We start from the raw sequence: 21854 nt of genomic DNA on the forward strand, positions 1-21854 counted from the left end.
GCTGTTGCTGTTGCTGATTAACATAAGGAGATTTTCACACCTCGCAGATTCAGTTCTGCCCAAGTTCCTGCTGCAACTTCAAGGCTGCATATCTCCACATTCATCCATCGAAATCTGCTGGGCTTTGGAGCATAGAACCACACCATCAATCACCCCACTCGACCATTCTGGCCCATCCCATTGGCTGGATTGCTCCATATTCACAAACCTAATATTTTCATTCCACTCTCATATCTTCACTTCTGTCCATTAGAATCTCACCAAAATTGCAGCAAAGCTCCTTCATACCCAGCCCTACACTCAATCCTTCTTGGAGACCAAGTACAGTGCTGATTTGCAAGTTTTCTACAAACCTTCATCTCCCAACTCAGCCATCCAAACTGAGTGGAACTTCCAGCAGTGTCTCACCACCATACAAGCAAAACCTTCGAACCAAGTTTGGTTACCTTCCCAAGGCTGGTTTGGTTTGAAACTCCAACTTTCTAATTTCTGTCCTAGTTTCTAATTTGGTTTGTGGGTTATTTGGAACTACTAATCTAGTCTTACATTACTATCTTGTTCACCATCTCTCCTCTTCTCCATCCCCATCTTGCTCTTCTTCTCTTCCCTTCATTTCTTCTTCTTCTTCACAGGTCCTGGTTTGCAGGTTCTATATTGTCACAATAGACTAAAGCTCTAGCCCTGCTCCTGCAAAGATCTAATCGACAAGTTTTCTGATACAGAGAAAATGAGCTTATTTTAATGGAAATAAGCCTTGGGTTAAATTACATATATGTTGGGTCTTTGGTCCGATGGATAGGCCACTTTAATGGGCCTAAAATATGGGTAAGAGGTAGGAATACAGGATTTATTTTATTAGTCTAATTAAAGTCTATTTCTTTATTGTAATTGTTATTAAATTTTTAGTTAGGTTGGAATAGGTCTCTATGAGTCCAACCTTGTTTTAAGCTGCTTTCCTTAATTTTATGCAGAGTTTTAGTCAGAGCAAGCTATTGGCTGGAGGAGATTTAAGCTTAGTTTGAGTTTGTTTTTAGTGTTTTATATATGATTGTAAGGGGCTTCAGCCTTACACACAAATTCGATGAATGGAAATTGGCTTTGCCTTTTGTTTTCATGAGTTTCAGAATTTTCAGGTATGGGGGACTGGGACGACTCACCATGTTGTTGTTTTAGGTTAGCAACATCATCAGACAGTTGTCTAACATTGCTAGACATTTGCCTGAAACTTTCAACCAGCTGATTCATCCCAATTATTTTCCCACTCCTCTGATCAACATGGTTGCATTACCATATTCACGCACATAAATCATAATACTTAAGTGATAATTGAAGACAGATGATCGAGCCAAGGTCACAATTTTACTCAAATTGACACTGTCAGATGAACTGAGCAGAGAAATTTTGGATGTTTCAAATAAATCAGACTATCAGGGTACTTGTACAAGCATAAATATCTAAAAATAAGGATTATCTTGGGGGGAAAAAATTTACATTATTATGCACAAGAAGATTAAATTCATAAATTAAATGTTTTGTTAATATTTTTCATTAGTTCAGAACCATAATGACATGCTACAACCCCGAGAAAGAACATTTCTAATTCACAAACAAACAATATATGAATAACAAATCTAGCAAAATAAAACAAGAAGTAAATTATTATGTAGAGCTGCGGAATTGTTTAGCTTAAGGAGTTGAGTTGAGCTGCTAGCATATAACCATGATAAGAAGTGAATTAGGAGTTTGAAAATTTTTACTTTTTTGAATATTTCCTGCGCTAGTCATTGAAGGCACCTCAGCACGCCCTTCTTGTGTGAAACTCCATATCACATTAACACTCTAAAAGATAATAATATATGACAACTTAAGTAATGTAATAATACAATGGAATACATAATCAAATAATGAGAACATTGTGTCTACAATAAAACTTTGCTAGTTTCCTGTGTAACATTTTATATCTATCTAGCAAACACTATGTCTGCCTTCTTGATTGTCAGATATCCTGGGTGACCACAGGAACCTGGAAACTCATATTGCCTGCTCGGCCTAGGTGCCCTTAACCTAGGTCTCAGATGATACCAAGGTGCTCCCCTAGTTGATCAAGAGAGCGTCTTTGACTACATTTTATGAATTTTGAACAATTGCCAACATGAGGTGGCTCATCAATGGAGTCTTCTGAACTATTGCTGAGCTCTTGCATGGTAGGGCTCATAGGCTGTCTCATGAATGATGCAGCCTATGCCTCATTATAGTAAGTTTATTTAAATCATTAAGTAATTTCACAAATGCATGATTAAGATCAAATTTAGGGAGAGATAAATATCCTTGATCACACCTGTTTTTCATCCTCAGTGAGCTTGCTCCATAGATGCCCAATCTTCTTACTGATGACTTTCTCTTGCCCGTGATGCGATGGTTTCAGTCTTGTGTAATGCTCAGCAAAAAAGAAATTGTAAGCACTCCTATTTAGTTTAGGGCGAGGAGGATCCTTCAATGCCATCTGGGATCTTTTACGGTTCGGCCGATTACTCACAGTTGAAGTAATAGAACTCCTCGGCACTTGTAACTCATCAGGAATGTGATACAGGACCCCTCTCAACTTATCAGAACCAAAATTAACAGTCACTAAATAGCCATGATCAAATTTTCCATCAATTATTCCAGAAACTGGACAACCAACATGCAGTTGAGGACTTCCTGCATAACAGAAAAGATACAGAAATTATTAAGGCACACACAGTAATGGGAAGGGCCTATTATCTTGGTTCAATCATACATAAGGAGACAAGATTGCAAAGGTATGTTGCAAATACGATCAGAGAAGTGGGAAAGGAAAAGTGGTCCTTCTGAGAATTGTGTCAATCAATGACCATTCTTTATGAAGTAAAATATTGAGCAATCATGCATTAACACATAAATAGAATTAGTATAGCTGAAATGAGGATGCTGAAATTGATGACTGACAGGACTAGAAAAGATAAAATAGAAAATTAAGCATCTGCAGGAAGTTCGGTAGCACCAGTAGGTAACAAGATGAGTGAGTTGATTGAGATGGTTCGTCATGTGCATCAAAGACAAATGACCGCAAATGAGAAGGACTAATATTATCTAATTTGATGGCTTTAAAGTGACAAGGAAGAGGCCCAAAAATCTTTTTCTTTTGGAGGGGGTATGGTGGGAAGGAACAAAAGGGCTAGGGTCAAAGCTGTGAGGAAAAGCGTGAGAATTATGAGTTTAAGAAAGACATCACCCTAGAAAAGGTTAAAATTTGATATTACAAGATCCAGACGGCACCATATTAAAATGATATTACAAGTCACTAAAGATCTTAAAATGATAGTGTATGCCACCATATAAAATGTTGTGGTTCCTACAGTGCAGCTTTGAGAACCACAACACTTAAAAGTCCTACTATTTGTAATGGCAAACCATTCAAACAACAATTTTTTTTTTTTGGGGGGGTTGGGGGGCTCTCCACCAAATATTGACCAAATAGGAAAAGTGTCTTTGCTATTTTTAATGGCAAACCATTATTCACATCAAAAACATGCTCCAAAAGGAAATCAGAAAAAATAAAGTTAGAGTATCTGACCTGGTGATGGGTTTACAGTGCTTCCTTGTTCATTAGAAGGTGGGACATTAGCTTGAACTTGTGAGGTTGCTGACCCACAGGCAGGGCTCTTACCCACAGAAACTATGTAACGAAATAAACAAGGAACAACTGAAGGATTTAAAAATAAAAAGAGAGGGAACTATTGAACAGCATAATTAAATGACCAAGATAGTGCGGACAACACATGATGTAGATCTAGGTTAAAACATACCAGCCATTGAGGTCAATGAGCCATGTCGGCGGAAGTAATACACTTGCTCATAGTGATGAAGCAAGGAAATATAGTACTTCCGCAAGACAAACGAAGCATTGGTAATTGTTGCTGGGAAATTGAATAAAGCAATCACATCCCTCCATTTCCGATCTCTAATAACCTACAATCAATCAAAGAGAGAAGTGCTCATATCTTCTTATATGAATGCACACATATCAGGAGTCAGGACAAAGACAATGAACTAAAAGGACAAACTCAAAAAATCATTCCTGTATGTAAGAAAGCCTCCATGTACTTCCACTAACATTAATTATTTACCCAGGTAAGTAGCATATTCTTTTTATTCCTTCTGCCCACTTCCTAGAACCAGAACTACCATTTTTATACTTATTTTGTTTTTAAGTGATTAAATCTATAAGGAAGACAAAGTCCACCTCAAAATCACCTAGTTATTCTTCTTAGTTGTACCTGGGAAATTGCACAAGACAAATTCCTATGTCATCTTATTTGGCGGCTTTGGCATGTCTATGCATGTAAAGAAGTGCAGCCAACACAAACCTAAGATTAAACCAAGGTGACCACAAGAATGGAACCGAATCCTAACTTACTTCCCAGCCAGGAAGCCAGCATAGCAGAGTTCAGATGTTGAAAATGTTAAGAATAGGAGTTTAAGGGTATTCTTGTATATAACCACATGTATTTTATGTTTCTTCTGTTATTTGTATAAGGCCAGGGGCCCCTGTGTAATTAGTTATTCTTTTTCAATATAAGGAAGTTTGTCTCTAGTTTGAGATAAGGAGATTAAAACACAACCGTATGTGCTCTTCTCTTTCCCTCTCTTTTCCTTCTTCTCCTTCCTCTCTAAAACTGAACATGGTATCAGAGCCTACTCTTCCTGGAGTTTGAAGGTGTTAGAAGGGTGTTTAGTGGACCAAGAGGTGGTTTCCTCTCTTGGTTGTTGCTGGAGTTTGAGCTCCAACCTGCGGTTCTTCACAGATCTGTTTTCTCTCTCGGTTCTCATCCAAATGGAGAGCAACCAAGTGCTCTAGTTTCGTTTGGAGGTTACCTTTCTTCCCATTGTGTCATCTCAAGCCAGTTGGGAGCATCCAAGGGACAGGAGTGAATCTCGGCCAGGACTGTTCTGCCCTGTTTTCCGCCAGCCAGAGTGTGGGATTGGCAATAGCTCTTCACTAGAGCTTTGTTTGGGAGCTTTTTTGGACTACCCACTGTCGTTTCTTGGTAAGGAAGACTTTTCTTTTCTACTCCGCTGCTGTTTTCTGTTTGTGTGAGGCTCTACAAGCTTTTTCAGGCTTTGTGGTCTAGGTTACCTCTGTTTTTTGCTGCTGTTACTTGGGAATCTATTGTTCTTGCTTGAAGTGCTGTTGATTGCTCCTCTCAAGTGTTTGTTTTAAAACCACAATGGGTGAAAAAACTGTTGAGACATCTGAACTTCCCACTGTTACAGCAGCCTTGCCAATCCCTCCATCATATGAGAATCCAAATGTTCAGCTCCCCATTGTTAAGCTTGATAGTAACAATTACTTGGATTGGTCACGGTCAATGAAGCTTATCCTTCGAAGTAGGGGGAAGTTGGGATATATATCTGGGAGCTTTAAGGCCCCTTCCATTGATGATCCGGGTTACTCTAAATGGGAAACCGAGAACTCCCTTGTGATGACTTGGCTCATTTTTTCAATGAAGCCGGAGATTGGAAGAAGGTTTATGAGCAAGGAGACAGCCAAAGATATTTGGGATAGTGTTGCTCGTATTTTTGATAGAGTGGGGGACTCTACAAAGGTTTATCAACTTCTTCAACAGATTGTTAGCCTGCGTCAGGGTGACAAAAGTATCTCTGAGTACTATAGCCTTGTTGTGGGACTTTGGGAGGAGTATGATCACTACAGAGATCTCCAGCTGTGTCCTGTTGATGAGCCTAAAGTGCATCAGTTATTTGAGAAGGAGAGGGTCCTGTTCCTTCTTGGAGGTCTTAACTCTGAGTTTGAACCCATACGGGTACAGATACTTGGCCGACCAAGTCTTCCCTCCCTGGAGGAGGTGTGTGGTTATTTACAGAGTGAGGAGACGCGTAGAAGTGCTATGGAGACCACTCCCACTGTTGAGCGCTCTGCTCTTGTTTCATCCACTCCACAGGACCGTCCTCCCTTCACTAAGGGGGCTGGTAGAGGCCGATTCTCCTGTGACTATTATGGCAAGTCTGGGCATAAAAAGGAGTTTTGTTGGGATCTTCATGGGAAACCACCCTCTACTGCATCTGGAGGACAGAAAGGACCGAAGAAGAATGGGCCTAAAGCCCATGTTGGGGTTCATGAGTCTGATTCATCCTCCCTCTCCAAAGAAGACATAGCAGCTTTTCGTCGGATTGTAGCACACTTGGATGGATCCTCCTCTCGCACCCACTACTTCCACTCGCTCTCTGTCTCTACTTCATCCGCCACTACACCTGGGTAATTGACTCAGGGGCCACGGATCACATGACTGGTAGGTCTCAGCTTTTTTAACTCCTACTCAGTTTGTTCTGGAAAAGATAAGGTAAAAATTGCTGATGGTTCCCTTTCTTCCATCTCGGGTAAGGGAGATGTCCAAGTTACTCCACTTATCCCTTTGAAGTCTGTCTTTCATGTTCCCAACTTTGCCACTAATCTTCTTTCCATTAGCCAATTGACTAAATCTTTGAACTGCTTTGTCACATTTTTTCCTACCCATTGTCTTTTTCAGGATTTGGTGACGAAGAGAGTGATTGGCAGTGGACGTGAGACTGATGGATTATATGTTCTGGACACTTGTGCTTCCCCTGTGACGATAGCTCAATCTTATGTGTGTGGGCAACATGGCGGACGTACACAGGAGGACATTTTGCTTTGGCACCGGCGTTTGGGACATCCTTCCTTTTCTGTTATGAGAAAAATGTTGCCACATTTATTTACCTCTTTTCCTGTCAATCATGTTTTTCATTGTGAACCTTGTCTTTTTGCAAAAAGTTGTAAGACAGTTTATCCATCTTCTAGCAATAGATCTATTTCACCTTTTCACATTGTTCATACTGATGTTTGGGGCCCTTCCCCTGTTACTTCTTTACGTGGCTTCCGCTACTTTGTCTCCTTTATTGATGACTTCTCTCGAGTTACTTGGGTTTATCTCTTGAAACAAAAGAGTGATGTCTATGTTGCATTTAAAAACTTTTATGAGTTGGTTTACACTCGATTTCAAACTCGTATTCGATTGTCCGTTCGATAAAGGTGGAGAGTATATGTATGGTGGTTTGGAGTCCTTTTTTTCTGACCGTGGCATTATCCACCAGGTGGCTTGTGTTGATACCCCTCAACAAAATGGGGTTGCTGAAAGAAAAAACCGCCACCTGCTGGAAGTAGCCCGGTCTCTTTGGTTTACAATGCATGTTCCAAAAACCTTTTGGTCCGATGCCTTACTCACTGCAGTCTTTCTTATCAATCATATGCCCTCCAGTGTCTTGAACTTCAAAGTACCTCTTGCGGTCTTACCCTTACTTTCTTCTTCTTTTTCACTTCCCCCACGGGTCTTTGGTTGCATCTGCTATGTCCATCTTAGCAAATCTGCCCACACTAAATTGGATCCTAAGTCCTCGAAGTGCATCTTTCTTGGGTATTCCTCTACCTCTAAAGGCTACACATGTTATCACCCTCCTACCCGTCGGTGGCTTCTCTCCAAAGATGTTTCTTTCTTTGAACATCTCCCGTATTTTCAGTCACCTCTTCAGGGGGGAGTGTCGTGGTAGTGAGGTTGAAGAGGCTCCTGAGTTTCTATCATTTCCTTCCCCCTCTCTCGTCCCTATTTCCCCATTTCAAATTGACAAGGGAAAGAAAAGGTCCGAGGATACCGTTGTTGAGGGGAGTCTCCGAGCGCAGAGGTGAACAGAGAGCAGGGGAGCTACTTGTGTATACAAAGGACAAGAGAAATCCTCCTTCATGGCTCCCTATACAAAGACCGCCAAAATCCTCCTTCGTCTCCTCATCCTGAGACAGGTATACCTTCCTCTACTCCTACACCCTCAGACTTAGATCTTCCTATTGCTCACCGCAAAGGAACTCGAGCTTGTACTAATCCCATTGCCAAGTTTGTCTCCTATGATTCTGTCTCCCCTACAGGTATTGCTTTCACAGTGGCTATCTCCTCCATCTCTATTCCTAAGAATGTAGTAGAGGCCATGGCTGATCCAAAATGGAGAGAAGCATGAATACCGAGATGGTGGCCCTTGAGAAGAACCACACTTGGGATCTTGTTGAACTCCCAAAGGGAGAGTTCTGTTGGATGCGAGATGGGTATTCACGATCAAGTTCAAGTCCGATGGTACTCGTAGAGAGATATAAGGCAAGACTGGTTGCTAAGGGCTATACCCAGGTGTATGGCATTGATTATCAGGAAACCTTTGCTCCAGTGGCCAAGCATAACTCCATTCGGGTACTCCTCTCAATGGCTGCAAACCTTGATTGGCCATTATACCAGCTTGATGTAAAGAATGCTTTCTTACATGGTGACTTAGAAGAAGAAGTCTACATGCACTCTCCCCCTGGGTTCAAGCATCCTAGTGGCAATGGAAAAGTGTGTCGTCTCAGGAAAGCACTTTATGGCCTTAAACAATCTCCTAAGGCTTGGTTTGAGAGGTTTAGGCAAGCTATTCTACAGAATGGATACATCCAAAGTCAAGCTGATCACACTTTGTTTATACAAAGGAAGGGCAACACTATTACAGCTCTTATTGTATATGTTGATGACATTGTGGTCACGGGGAACAGCGAAACTGAAATCACAAAGCTTAAACTTTACTTGGCTCGGCAGTTTGAGATCAAAGATCTTGGTCCATTGAAGTATTTTCTGGGGATTGAAGTTTCAAGATCCAAGCAAGGGATCAGTGTTTGTCAGAGGAAGTTTGTCCTTGATCTACTTACAGAGACAGGGTACTTAGGGTGTAAACCAACCTTCTCTCCTATTGATCAGAATCACAAACTAGGAGAAGATTGTGGTGAGCCCCTTGTAGATGCTGAAAAATATCAGAGATTAGTAGGCAAGCTAATCTATCTTTCCCTTACCCGACCGGACATAGCCTATGCTGTTGGCGTGGTAAGTCAGTTTATGCATGCACCCAAAATGGGACATCTTGATGCAGTGTATAGGATCCTCAGATACTTAAAGTCATGCCCTGGAAAAGGTCTTCTCTTCTCTAGAAATGGTCACTTGAGGATCGAAGCATACACTGATGCTGACTGGGCTGGATCTATTTCTGATCGAAGATCCACTTCGGGATACTGTACTTTTGTTGGTGGGAATTTGGTTACTTGGAGAAGTAAGAAGCAACCTGTGGTGGCTAGGTCAAGTGCTGAGGCAGAATTTAGAGCTATGGCTCACGGAGTGTGTGAAGTCTTGTGGCTGAAGAGACTTGTTCAGGAATTGGGATTTGAGACTGTCAAACCTATGAGTTTATATTGTGACAACAAGGCAGCCATAAGTATTGCCCACAACCCAGTGCAACATGATAGGACCAAGCATGTTGAGGTTGATAGACATTTTATCAAGGAAAAGATTGAGTCAAAGACCATCTGTACCCCTTTTGTGAAGACGAATGAACAAGTGGCCGACATCTTCACCAAAGGACTTAGCACTCATCACTTTGACTGTTTATTGAACAAGCTGGGATGTATGACATATACCACCCAGCTTGAGGGGGAGTGTTAAGAATAGGAGTTTAAGGGTATTCTTGTATATAACCACATGTATTTTATGTTTCTTCTGTTATTTGTATAAGGCCAGGGGCCCCTGTGTAATTAGTTATTCTTTTTCAATATAAGGAAGTTTGTCTCTAGTTTGAGATAAGGAGATTAAAACACAACCGTATGTGCTCTTCTCTTTCCCTCTCTTTTCCTTCTTCTCCTTCCTCTCTAAAACTGAACAGAAAATTCACATGCAACCTACGCTAATCATAGCCTTGCATGGGGTTCCCAATTTGGATCATCATAAAACTATTGTGTGTAGCAAGTAGATTTTGAGATAAATATGAGACAAGGCTAAGACCATAAAGAATAGAATTAGAAACCAATCTTTATGCATAAATCTAGGGGAGGCAACAACCCAATGTTAGGTGAAAACAAGACAACTGAGATAGTTCAGTATGAAACAAAATCAATCTATTAACCAGCAACCATACAAGAGAGAGGGAAGAAGAGAAGAACAATGGAGAAAGAAGAAGAACAGACTGCAGAAAAGACTAGTAATCGATAGCCAGCCTCCCCTCCTGCTATTACATTTATAGTGAAACAAATTACAATAGAAGCTTTCTTATTCAGACTAGGAAAGAAACTAGAAAATCAAAATAACTAAAACAACTAAACACAGTATCCTAGACTAACTAGGAAAATAGAAATAAAAGAGACGGAAACAATCCATGATAGAAGAGAGACTCCTATCGTGGTACACATAGAATCCACGATAGTTTAACATGGTACATGTACAGTAAAGCTGATTATAGAAGGAGGGATATGGTGCAATTTGAAAATGTTCAAAGGAGGCTTATGGTGCATAAAGAGAGGGTCAAAAAAATCAATCAAAGTAATGAGGAAAGACACAAATGCTTTAAAAAAAATCAATAAACAAAGACAAGATTAAGACTGCTACCAAACTCAAAACTTCATTCAAATCTTTCAAATCTGCTCCACGAATTGGGTTACAAGCATATATATATAAATGAAATTAAGAGTTTCCTAATTGAAGTCTAAAACAACAATAGAATTAAAATTATCTCCTAATTACTTCCTAAAACGTAGACTAATAAAAATAGAAATTCAATAAAACTCAAACTGGAAACTTCCCTACATGTCTAATAGCTACCTAAAATAAAAGATTACATAATATTTTCCCAAATAAATAAAACTTCCTAAAATCCTACTAGACTCTAAAAACCAATTGGACCCGGTTCTCAGTCTGGGTTCCCAAACGGGTTCGGGTGGATCCATGGGAGTGCTCCTGCAGCAATCCCCCCGGTGTTGAGAAAAACTGAACCATGAGTTTTGTAAAGCGGGAGGATCAAATTCACTCAATCGGAATCCACCCTTGACTGTATGAAATCATCAATTAAACCACGATCGAACGATATGAAATCCGCGAAACGAAATTCGTTGTTGAATTAGTGACTTGGAAATATAAAATCAACCAGTTCACTCAAGATATCTACCGCTTTATTCTCTTCCACAAGTTGATCTTCAACGACCACTGGTGCCATCTCATCTTTCATCATTGGTGGCTCGTCTTCTGCCTCTTCCACCCTTTGCTCAATGACAGAGATCAATTCGTCGAAAGAAGAGTCCATACAATCAGATGTGACTCGTAATTGGCTCTTGATTTCGCTGCATTGTCGCTGGTTTTCGTCGAGCTTCTCTCGTATAAGTTGAATTTGTTGACGGATCTCCAGTAAGAGAGTTGGAGCCATCATCCAGGTTTGCTCTGATACCAATTGGTGGACGGCCGGTTAGAGAGAGGGAGAAGTCTGAGAATGGAGTCTCAGAGATGGAGGGGATGAAGGAACATACTCACACAGGTAAGACTGCTACCAAACTCAAAACTTCATTCAAATCTTTCAAATCTGCCCCACGAAGTGGGTTACAAGAATATATATAAAAATGAAATTAAGAGTTTCCTAATTGAAGTCTAAAACATCAATAAAATTAAAATCTATCTCCTCATTACTTCCTAAAACTTAGACTTGAAAAAATAAAAATTCAATAAAACTCAACTTGGAAATTTCCCTACATGTCTAAACCCAAAATAAAAGATTACACAATATTTTCCCAAATAAATAAAACTTCCTAAAATCCTACTAGACTCTGAAAACCAATTGGACCCGGTTCTCGATCTGGATTCCTATAAATGGATTCGGGTCGATCCATGGGAGTGCTACTGCATCAGGAAATGGCCCAGAAGGAGCAGAATGTTGAAATAGGAGTAGTGTAGCCACCCAATTAGACAAGGCTTAGTTGAGTTTAGTTGTGTAATCATAAGCCATTCACTTCATACCATGTAGCAAAGACCAGAATGCATAACCGCACAATACACTATATGGATCACTCATATGCTGTGGAGAATCCAGAATACTTGGGATTTAATTTCATATATGCGTTCATAGATCTTAGAGACCAAGGATTTAAAAACTGGCACCAGAGGCACCCATCCAGCCACATATTGGCCAATCTTCGAGGAAGATTGACCAAAGGTTGGCGTATCAACCGGGATCAGTTGGACCACTGCCCGGCGACCCCGAACAAATCCACTTGTGGGCAGCTAGATTGAAGTACCCATCCATTTATAGTATGAGAAGTATAAGAAGTGCCTTAACCACATTTAAAGAAATACAATTATTCATACCTTTTCAAGACCACCACGGGACGTTACCTCCACAAAAAGGAAACGTAGATCCAGGGCCTTTCCTCCCATGGTAGGCACCCTGTCAAATCAGTGAATCACAGCATGAAATAAAGACAAAAATGAAGAGCTTTCTCTGTTCCCACGTAGGATTTGGCAAGGCAACATCTTCAAAATGCTAAGTTAAATAAGAAATGCATTAGTCTAAATAATAGATTATTTCCATTGAACTTGAATTTTCAGTTTTAACCCATAGAGAAAATGGGTTTTTCACACCATTTCACAACCATCCAGAATCAGTGTTTTACCTAACAAAGTCCCAGTATTTGCAAAAAGAAGCACATTTTTTGACAGAGTCAAAACTAAAAAACACAGGCACACTTACCAGCATCCGATATACTAACCACTGTGCATAAGCAAAAAAAAAAAAATTTGAAAAATAGGGGAAAATTTAAACTGTAATGAACCAACAAATAAAACAGAAAACCATTAAGCGATCTGATAAAATACAAATGACCCCACATCGTACCTAACAAAGAGGTTTAGACTCCGCCACCCCATCCCCCACCCTCACCAAAAAAATACAAAAAAAAATGTCAGCAAATAGGCAATGCCGCGCCCAGCCACCCATTCCACCAAACTGAACAACACAAAGTATCATATACATAGATTTAAAGTACGAAACTGCCAGGTAAATGCAAGACGTCCAAAAAACAAAGCAAAAGAGAAAAAGGGGGGAAATTGTCGAAATATAATTATAAAGCTTCGACAAATATGGGGAATATAAAAGAAAGAGGAGGAAAAGTTACAAAAAAAACCCATAGACGAAAATCCCCAATTTCTTTGTTACGAAATCAGATAAATGAAAGAACCCACATTCAGAGTTAGCAAAACAGATCGTAAAGAACAAAAGTATATACATCAAGCATAGAAACAATGATGGTAAAAGCCCAACAAAATAGAAACCCACTTCTGAAACACACTGAAATTCAAAATCATACACAACGTTGCCTCTATAATATCTTCCTTAGAAGTTAGAACAGAATCATATACAATAAATATAAACACCAATATATATAAACAACTAAACACCTAGAAGAAGAAGAAAAAAAGTTTCATTTACAAGAAATCAGATACAAAAAAAAGGGTAAAATAACATATGCCGAAAACCCATTTCATATACAGATAAAAGGCAAGAAATTTGCAGGATAAATAAAGAGGTCACAAACTCACATAAACTTGGTGCCCAAATGTCTATGAAGATCCTGAAGTGTTTGCATGAACATCTCTGCATTCTGAACAACTTGCTCATATTCAGCGGAAGGTGAAGGATAGGATTTAGTTACGTCTGAATCCACTGCCTTGATAACAGTTGTAGCATTTGTAGTAGGAGTTTGTGGACTCCTACTAATGGCCGTACCTGTTGATGTTGGTTCACTGGAGAGATGGGTAGACATTTTTTTTTTTAAAAAGGGTAAAAAAGAAAAATGAGTTTTCCCATTTGATCAAAATCAAAAACTATCCCACGAAAGGTAAAGTCTACACAATTCACAGTTTCACACAGGACAAAGTAGAGAAGAGGGGGAGAATGGAATCCATGGATGGGGATTGGGGAGAAAAAATCATAAAATCAAAAGGAATGATTTTTGCTTACCTCATTTTATTTTTTTTAATCTTCTTTCCGTATACTATTTAACCGAAACTCCTTGTATAAATCTCATATAATATGCTAAATTGTCAAAGGCTTGAAAGAAAGAGACTCCTTAAAAGGCTAACGAAGAAAGAGATACAGAATGGAATACCGTTGTGTTAGATATATGATGATCATATATATATATATATATGTATATATCAAGACCAGAAGTAGAAGAAGATTGTTACTTATTATATTATATTATATATTAGGGTTAAAATTACAGGGATAGGTGAACGGTTTCTAAAACTCTGGGTAAAACCGTAAAACCGTATAACAGACAGACAGGGATTTTGGAATTAGTATACCGATCCAATATCGATCCAGGATCCAGAATCCAGATCAGTTCATATCAGTCCGGATCGTACAGATCTACCCCTGTTTTCTTGAAAAAATAAAATTTTTTTTTTCTTTGTTACCTTTATTCCATACCAATCCAAATCGATACGTGATGACATTTCGGGTTTGTTCTCCCGTCCTCTAATAGAGAAACCCATACTTTGAATTCTAGAGTATTTTTGTTTTTTAGTAAGAGACTTCTAGAGTATTTTTGTTAGATTAATTTGTCTCGCGTTTGATGGGGCTCTCCTCTTTTTCTTGTAAATTTCTCTTCCTTGGGACGGAGTTTCTATGATTTTCTGATTTTCTCTTTACTTAAGTTCATGTCTTCTGAAAAAAAGGGTCTGTATCAGTCCGGATTGGACAGATCTATCCCTGTTTTGTTTTTTAAAAAATCATTTTTTTTTACTTTTTTACCCTTATTCCGTATCAATCCAAATCAATATGTGCTCGGTCAGGAATCGATATCGGTAGGGCACTAGGGCTCCAACTAGGGGTGCAAGTTTGGCCTTGTCGGCCCAAACCCGCCCTGGCCCACCCTGAGCCCGAACAAGGTTTAGGCTGAGATATTTGGCCCTGAAAATTTTTGGTCCTAAGTGAGGGTCGGGTCGGGACAAGGTTGAGGCCTCGGACTAAGCCTGGCCCAGCCGCACCCGATCCTATTTTAAGTTAATCTATAAAATATATATTGATAGAATATATATATATTATAAACTTTAAACATCACCCACATTTTGTTATATAATATATTATATATGAAGAAAATAAGTAATATAATACATTTTATTATAGTGTTATTTTACCTAAAATTGATAATTTTCTCCTCGGCCCATTCCAGCGCATGCATTTCCTTCCCCCTTCCCATGATCAGGGTCAATCAGGGTCAGTCCGGCCCGACCCTGAGGGCGGATCAGGGTTGGATTTTTCAGGTCCTGAGTCAGGGTCGGGTCGGGCTAAGGGGACTCAGGGTTGGGCTAGGGTTCTATAAAGCCCGGCCCAACCCGACCTTGTTGCAACCCTAGCTGCAACAGGGTCGGGTTGGGCTGGGCTTTTTAAAACCCCAGCCCAACCCTAAGTCCCCATAGCTAGGCCCAGGCCCGGTTCTAACTGGGGTCCTGAAAAAATCCAACCCTGACCTGCCCTCAAGGTCGGGTCGGGCTTACCCTATTTGACCCTGATTATGGGGAGGGGAAGGGATAAATGCATAGGTTGAGTTGGGCTGGGAGAAAATTATCAATTTTATATAAAATAACATTATTATAAAATATATTATATCAGTTATTATCTTTATATGTAATATATTATTTAACACAATGTGTGATTTGTAAAGTTTATAATATATACATTATATATATTATATTAATATATATTTTATAGTATAACTTAAAACAGAGTCGGGTTGGGCCGAGCCAGGCTTAACCCGAGGCCTCAACCAGGCTCGGCCCAACCCTGACTTGACCTGACCCAACCCTGACTTAAAGTCAAAATTTTTCAATCTTGACCAGCTCTCAGGACCAATGTATCTCAACCCAGGCCCTCTTCGGGCTCAGGGCAGGCTAGGGCGGATTCGGGCAATGCCAAACTTGCACCCTTATTGTTATCTTTGATATTACCAAACTCTCCGTCTCTCGCTGATGTGAGCAGTAGATGACGAGTTGTGTGTGTGTGTGTGTGTGTGTTGTAGTACTGAGATGTACTAAGAGGTTGAGTATTGAATCTATTAACCGCCAACAATGTTTTGTTGGTTTACATCAGCTGATCTTGTTATGTTATTGAAATGAACTCACCATGAGAACCTCTCACATTGGCTGTTGGATTGGAATAAATACCTTTTATAACCCTCCTCAAGTAACGATTCCCCATGAGTAAGGAGGAGTTGTTTATTACTCTAGCTATTTCTTGAATTTTTATCATCTGTTGTGCGCTGCCCGGACAGCAGAGTGTTGTCCTTTCACATAGGCACAAAATGACGATTTAACCTTCCCTCAGGTAGTGTGTTCGGGCAAGATGGTTAAATCGTCATTTTGCATCCATGTGAGGGGACAGCACTCTGCTGTCCGAGTAGCGGACAAAAGAGGATAACGATTCGCTATCTCTTTCCTAAGGAGCCCCTCACCGTCTATATATTGCCTCTTTTTTTCGGTTTCGTATTTAAAATATTTAAACGTTATAAACTCATATCGTCCGTTTTTTTTTTTTTTTTACCGTTTTTTAAATATTTGATTATCCATATTCAAGTTATGAGCCGTTTAAAACACTTCTATATCGAACACCATTTTTTTACCGATAGGGATGGGGAGAGAAAGCACAAGGAATTAATTTTGTTAACTAAAGATTGATTAGAAGAGATGAATCCAGTGCATTAAGAACACCAAAGGAATTGCCAAGCCCATGGCAAACTGGTATCCAACAGTTGAAAACATTAGAAGCACTCCAACCAAATCAATTAAAAGAACATGAGGAAGAATATCAATCAAATCAGTTTGAAAAGGCTGAGGAAGTTAGGAAAGAGCTTCGACGGTCCACCAGATCAGTGAGAAAGCATAGATCAAAATATGTTAATGATGCTTATGCTAAAGATGTCAACATATAGAAATCAATTACCAACAAAGAAGCATGTTAGGGCAAGGAGTGGAAAAATGCGGTGGAAAGAAAGTTGATATTGATGGGTAGAATTGAAGGTAAACATTTACAGCCACAAATAGTGGGCGATGTTATGCCATGGTTCAAGATAGCCTACCATCGACAATGGGGATGTAAGACCCGCTTATTGCAAATTATGGTTGTCATCCAAGACTGCTTATCAATAGCTGCAACATGGAGTTGGAAGTCACATAGATGCAGCCATCTATTACTGTAGTCGACTATGGCTACCGTCTATACCAAGACTTCAAACTCGATTATAGCAGACTGCAATCTTCATCCTCCATTGAAAGTAGCATTGAAACTCTCTATAAAAGGAAATCTTATCGATTGTAATCTCATCCCAATTCAAGTAATTGTAAGAGGAGGTAGTTTTAAGTCGGTCCTCGTATTATAATTGATTATAATTTCAATAAAGATTTTTCAGTTTCCTTTCTTTCAACTCTTCAGTATAGCCCTTCAAATCAACAAACAAACAAAAATGTAACCCTCCAAACTTACATTATGTGATAGTTGAAATAATACTGTGTCTCCCACTCTCCCCCCTCCTCTCGACATGAATCCAACGAATAGGAATATGAAGATAGAAAAGGGAGAACCAATATTCTTTAACGGTTTAACCTCGATGGTGAGGTATTGACATTCCTAAAAGATACAAAAGGGAGAATGATTACAATTTAGCATGTATTACATTTTGGGGAAAGGCTGGTACACCGCAGGTGTTAACTAGCACCCTTTGTTAGGGGTGTAAATTGGTCTGGTTATAGGCTATCGGTACGGATCCTTATCACTTTCGGCTCTAAGGTGGTAAGATCAAAATCGGACCAATAAGTTTATCGGATCCAAATCTGAGGCATAGGACCGTTAAATAATGGGTGGTTCCGTTTTGATTCTTAATCGATTCTAAACATTATTGAGCCTAAAACAAGGACAATGAGAGTTTCTCTAGGAAAACGAGAGCTTTACCATATATAGATATAGTCTTGTAGAGCCCAAAATAAAGACATCAATGCATATATAAATAAGGAGACAGTTTTAAGAGTTCATGATTTCCATTACAAACTCAACTCATATACTGATGACTTAAGAGCAACCAAAGAGCGCCACTTAAATGTCCCAAGCAATGTAATACTATTAATAACTTAGGGTTTAAAACCTTTTAGGGTTTTAAAATTTTAATTTCCCATTCGATTTGTTTACATATCAGCCGGTTCCAACAGTTTCGGTGCTACTGAGTCCTTAATGGGTTATCGGTTCTAAAACCGTTGAGAGACTCGGACCAGAACCGGCCCGGACTAATAGTATTTCACTAGAACCAGATCCATCCCAATAAGCTATTGGGTGGTCCGGTTCCGGTTCTTGTCGAACAGTTTCGGTTCCCAGTTCTGGTCCTAAATTGACCCCCTACCCTCTGTGTATATTTCTCTCTTTCCTCCTTTGAAATGACCCCTGCCCCTTTTGATGCTCCGTTCCACACCCCCATTGGTGCAGTTTGCTAGTTTACTGCACCCAACCGATGTGCCTATCCCTCTTTACTTTTTTTTTTTCCATACATTTTTCTAATGAAAACAAACCGAGCTAATCATGGTTCTAGTGCATGGTATCGAACCGGGTATCAGTCACTTGTAAAATCAATACGGAAACAGATCGGCTGTATCGGACAAAATTACCCTTGAATTTCCTTAAAAATAAATTTTCTGACCATTTTACCCCTTGTCCATACCGTGTCACCGATACAGTATCGACACAGTATCGGATCGGCTACATGCAAAACCGAACCATGGAGCTAATAGCGAATTTGGGGGGGGGGGGGGAGAGAGAGAGAGAGAGAAGGCACAAGAAATTAATTTTGTTTAACTAAAGATTGATTAGAAGAGATGAGACTTGGGATCTGGCGCTGGCGCTGTACAGAATAGAGTGCATACAGTAGTAATTCCTTGATGAAGTAGAGAAACAAACGATAATTGGGGGGAGGAGGGATTTGAACGAACTTAAAAAACAACTTTGTTTCCAAACATTCATAACAAGTAGAGTAATATCTGAAAACGAAAATGGAAAATTCAATTCTTTTCAAGATCAATCGAAGAACTTGGGGTCATATCCATTGCTGGAAGTAGCGAGGATGTAGTAGGCGACGATGTGGCCGATGGATCCCCAGGAGAGAACGTCGACTATGTTGAAGCCAACGGGATCATTGGATTTGAGAAGGCTAACGTACTCCTTGGCTCTGGTGTCCCCTGCTTCGAAATGGGTCATTCCGTTCTGTTCTGGAAGCCCTTGTTTCGCCACGTTCTCTCTCTGGAAATTGAAGAACACGAACCTCCCAAGGAACAGCGACAACCCTGTGCTCAAGCTTATCACCAACGAAGGATTCAGCTCAGCTCTGCAAATCCCTCTCTTGTACGATTTCGAGTTCGATTTTGAATTCTTACGGCCGCTGATGCTGGCCGAGGATGATGAAATCAGCTGAGCCGCATCTGTGGGCTTCATGGGTCTCAGCCCCTGGAAACATTGATGAGATGGGACAGAAGTGAGATGTGCTTGGGCATGGTGGTGGTGTTTCTGCACGGAGGACGATGGCGCCAAGGTGGAGAACAAAGTGGTGGACGCCATTAATCTTCCCTTCGATCTTGTTTAACTGGGCTGGCTATCTCTCTTATCTTTCTCTCTAAATCGTTAACTATGAGGTGGGTAATGATCTCCGAGTCCGAGTTGTTCCACCCTCATTGGTCGCTACTAGATAAGAATAAGATCATGTATGTCTAAAGAGTGGAGGAAAGGTCCCTCTTACCAAAAAAAAAAGAAAAAAGAGATCCTTGGCCCCTCAAGCCCTCTAGACCGGGGTTTAAAAAATCGGTGAATCAGATCAGGAATCGGCCGTTTCATATCGGAAAAAAGACATTGACCGATCGAACTGATTCATTCCAATTATTGAACAGTTGTGACCGAGTTTTACCGATTCTGAATGTTTCAAATCGAAAATCAGCACTGACTGATTCGGATGCCCATTTTGAGTTTTAAACCCTGCTTTCTACCAGTTACTCTTGTAGATTAGCTGGTGTGGAATGAGGTGTGCTCCTCTATGAGGCTTGCTCAAAGAATCCTCTTCCTGTGAACAATCCTTTTTTAAATTTAAAATGTTATTATTTATGGGCAAGAGATGGCTGCCTAGTCACTTGTCCTCTGCACCAACGTGGGGACTAATGAGAGTTCGCACATGAGGCATCAACATAGATAGAATTTTTTATTTCGGGGGGGGGGGGGCAGTGAGGTGATAATTTTGTTCATGCGTGTCTTGGCAGTAGGCGCAAGAGCCACATGACCATGTAACGTTCTTTTTCCCATTATTTTTGTATGCAAGAAGGGTTCTCTGAACAAACGATGTAGAGGAGCGTACCAACAAGAGTTGATGCAAAGTTTGTAATTAAGGGGGCAAAATAGTAATTTCATGTAGGGGTATAAGTTTGGCCCGCCCTGAGCCCAAACAGGGTCTGGGCTGGATTTTTCAACCCTGAGGACAGGTTAAGGTTGAAATTTTCAGGCTTGGGGTCAGGGTTAGGCTGGGCCAAGGTTGAGGCCTTAGCCAATGCCCAACCCGACCTGATCTGATGTTAGGTTATGATTTATAATTTATTGATTACATTTTACAATTTTTGTTTAGTATCTAATTATCCATTGGTTTACCAAAACAAAAAAAAAAAGACTAATTATCTATTGACAAAAGTATTTTAAATTTTAAGATTGGGCTAAGTTTTTATCCCAAAGAAAAGTCTAATAGTCAATTGAGTATGAAACAAACCAATACCCAATCACATGACACTGGTCAATCAAGGCCAACCAGGTTCTGGCAAAAATCAGGGTCAAGCAAGGCCAACCAAGCCTGGTCAGCGTCGATCAGGGTTGGGATGGGTTGGGCTGAGCCCGGTAGGGTTGGGCCTAGGCTGAGATATCTTGGCCTGACCTAGGGCCGGGTTGGGCTTGGGTTGAGCTAGGAGGAGTCAGGGTTGGGGTAGGGTTTTAAAAATCCCGGCCCAACCCGGCCATGTTTCACCCCTAATTTCATGTGAGAAAGAAAGAAGAGAGGGGATGTGTACCCTCCAAACGGTATCGTACATTGGAATTTAGCAAAGTCATTTTATATGAGGAGGAAATAGATACATAGGTGCTATCGTACCCTACTCCTGCGGCTCAGACAGCCTTTTCCTCTGTTTAAAAAATAAAAATTTGAAACTTATATCACCAATAAACAATCTCAACAAGGATTATTGTCGCAAAATGGTAGCTCCCTTAACGCACAGTTGGATGTCTAGGACATGATGAGGATTAATATGTTAAATTTCAAAGTTGAATCCCTACCTGTTTTGCATTTTGCCAGCAAGATAGTTCAATTACCAATGGTATTGGACATGGTATGGGACCTGGGACCCCACCATGCATGACAACATGATTTTTGTGTGGCAAAGCTTTTGTGGCACCAACATGGTTAACTTGCAAACAACCGTTAGCTCAGTTGGCAATGACATGCCAATTGAGTGCATCGCCACCCAGGAAGTCAAAGGATCGACTTCCCTTGGCTGCATATTTGGGCAAAAATTGGTCCCTCTCGATGGCTTATAGATTCTATCCCCCCTTGAAAATTATCACCTTAATTTGCCTGCTGGGGTGGAAGACCCCAAAACTCCCAAATGAGTAAGTTAGCAGACGAGGAGCCAAGAATTTTACAAGTCTACATGATGTAATTATCTGAGAAGCAGTTAATAGAAATAGACAAAAGTTGAATCCAAACCAGAATGTAGTACATTCTAGGATTCATATGCATCAGCATCACTAAAAACCCGACAATACATGTAGTAGATGGGTTTTACACCACCAAGGTGAGGTGTTAACGATAGCATCTTTAGCGTCAAAGCTGGTAAAACACTAATTGAAGGAGGAGGGCTCAACAA

At 40.2% G+C, this 21854-nt stretch overlaps 2 protein-coding genes across 2 annotated transcripts in view; both read right to left on the bottom strand.

Annotated features, from left to right (window-relative positions):
• The window catches only part of LOC122650871 (high mobility group B protein 10-like), a 31841-nt gene extending 18151 nt beyond the window's left edge, over window positions 1–13690 (bottom strand). Inside the window, exons 1-6 of the mRNA XM_043844241.1 lie at window positions 13467–13690; window positions 12237–12315; window positions 3828–3990; window positions 3596–3697; window positions 2339–2700; window positions 1758–1839 (exon numbers count right to left, since the gene is read on the bottom strand). Coding sequence (XP_043700176.1) covers window positions 1758–1839; window positions 2339–2700; window positions 3596–3697; window positions 3828–3990; window positions 12237–12315; window positions 13467–13690 — 1012 coding nt within the window. The remainder of the gene's footprint in view (window positions 1–1757; window positions 1840–2338; window positions 2701–3595; window positions 3698–3827; window positions 3991–12236; window positions 12316–13466) is intronic.
• On the bottom strand, window positions 11578–19565 carry LOC122651708 (photosystem I reaction center subunit V, chloroplastic). Its single transcript, XM_043845205.1, has 2 exons — window positions 18983–19565; window positions 11578–11594 (listed from the first exon to the last, which is right to left on the bottom strand). The coding sequence occupies exon 1, from the start codon at window positions 19519–19521 to the stop codon at window positions 18985–18987; it is 537 nt and encodes a 178-aa protein (XP_043701140.1). The 5' UTR covers window positions 19522–19565; the 3' UTR covers window positions 11578–11594; window positions 18983–18984.
• Window positions 19566–21854: the final 2289 nt, after the last annotated feature.

The sequence above is a fragment of the Telopea speciosissima genome, chromosome 2, assembly GCF_018873765.1.
Source record: "Telopea speciosissima isolate NSW1024214 ecotype Mountain lineage chromosome 2, Tspe_v1, whole genome shotgun sequence".
Lineage (NCBI taxonomy): Eukaryota > Viridiplantae > Streptophyta > Magnoliopsida > Proteales > Proteaceae > Telopea > Telopea speciosissima.

Bases quoted from the DNA above. Each gene is read 5' to 3' on its own strand.
- LOC122651708 (XM_043845205.1), bottom strand. From the start codon at position 19,521: ATGGCGTCCACCACTTTGTTCTCCACCTTGGCGCCATCGTCCTCCGTG.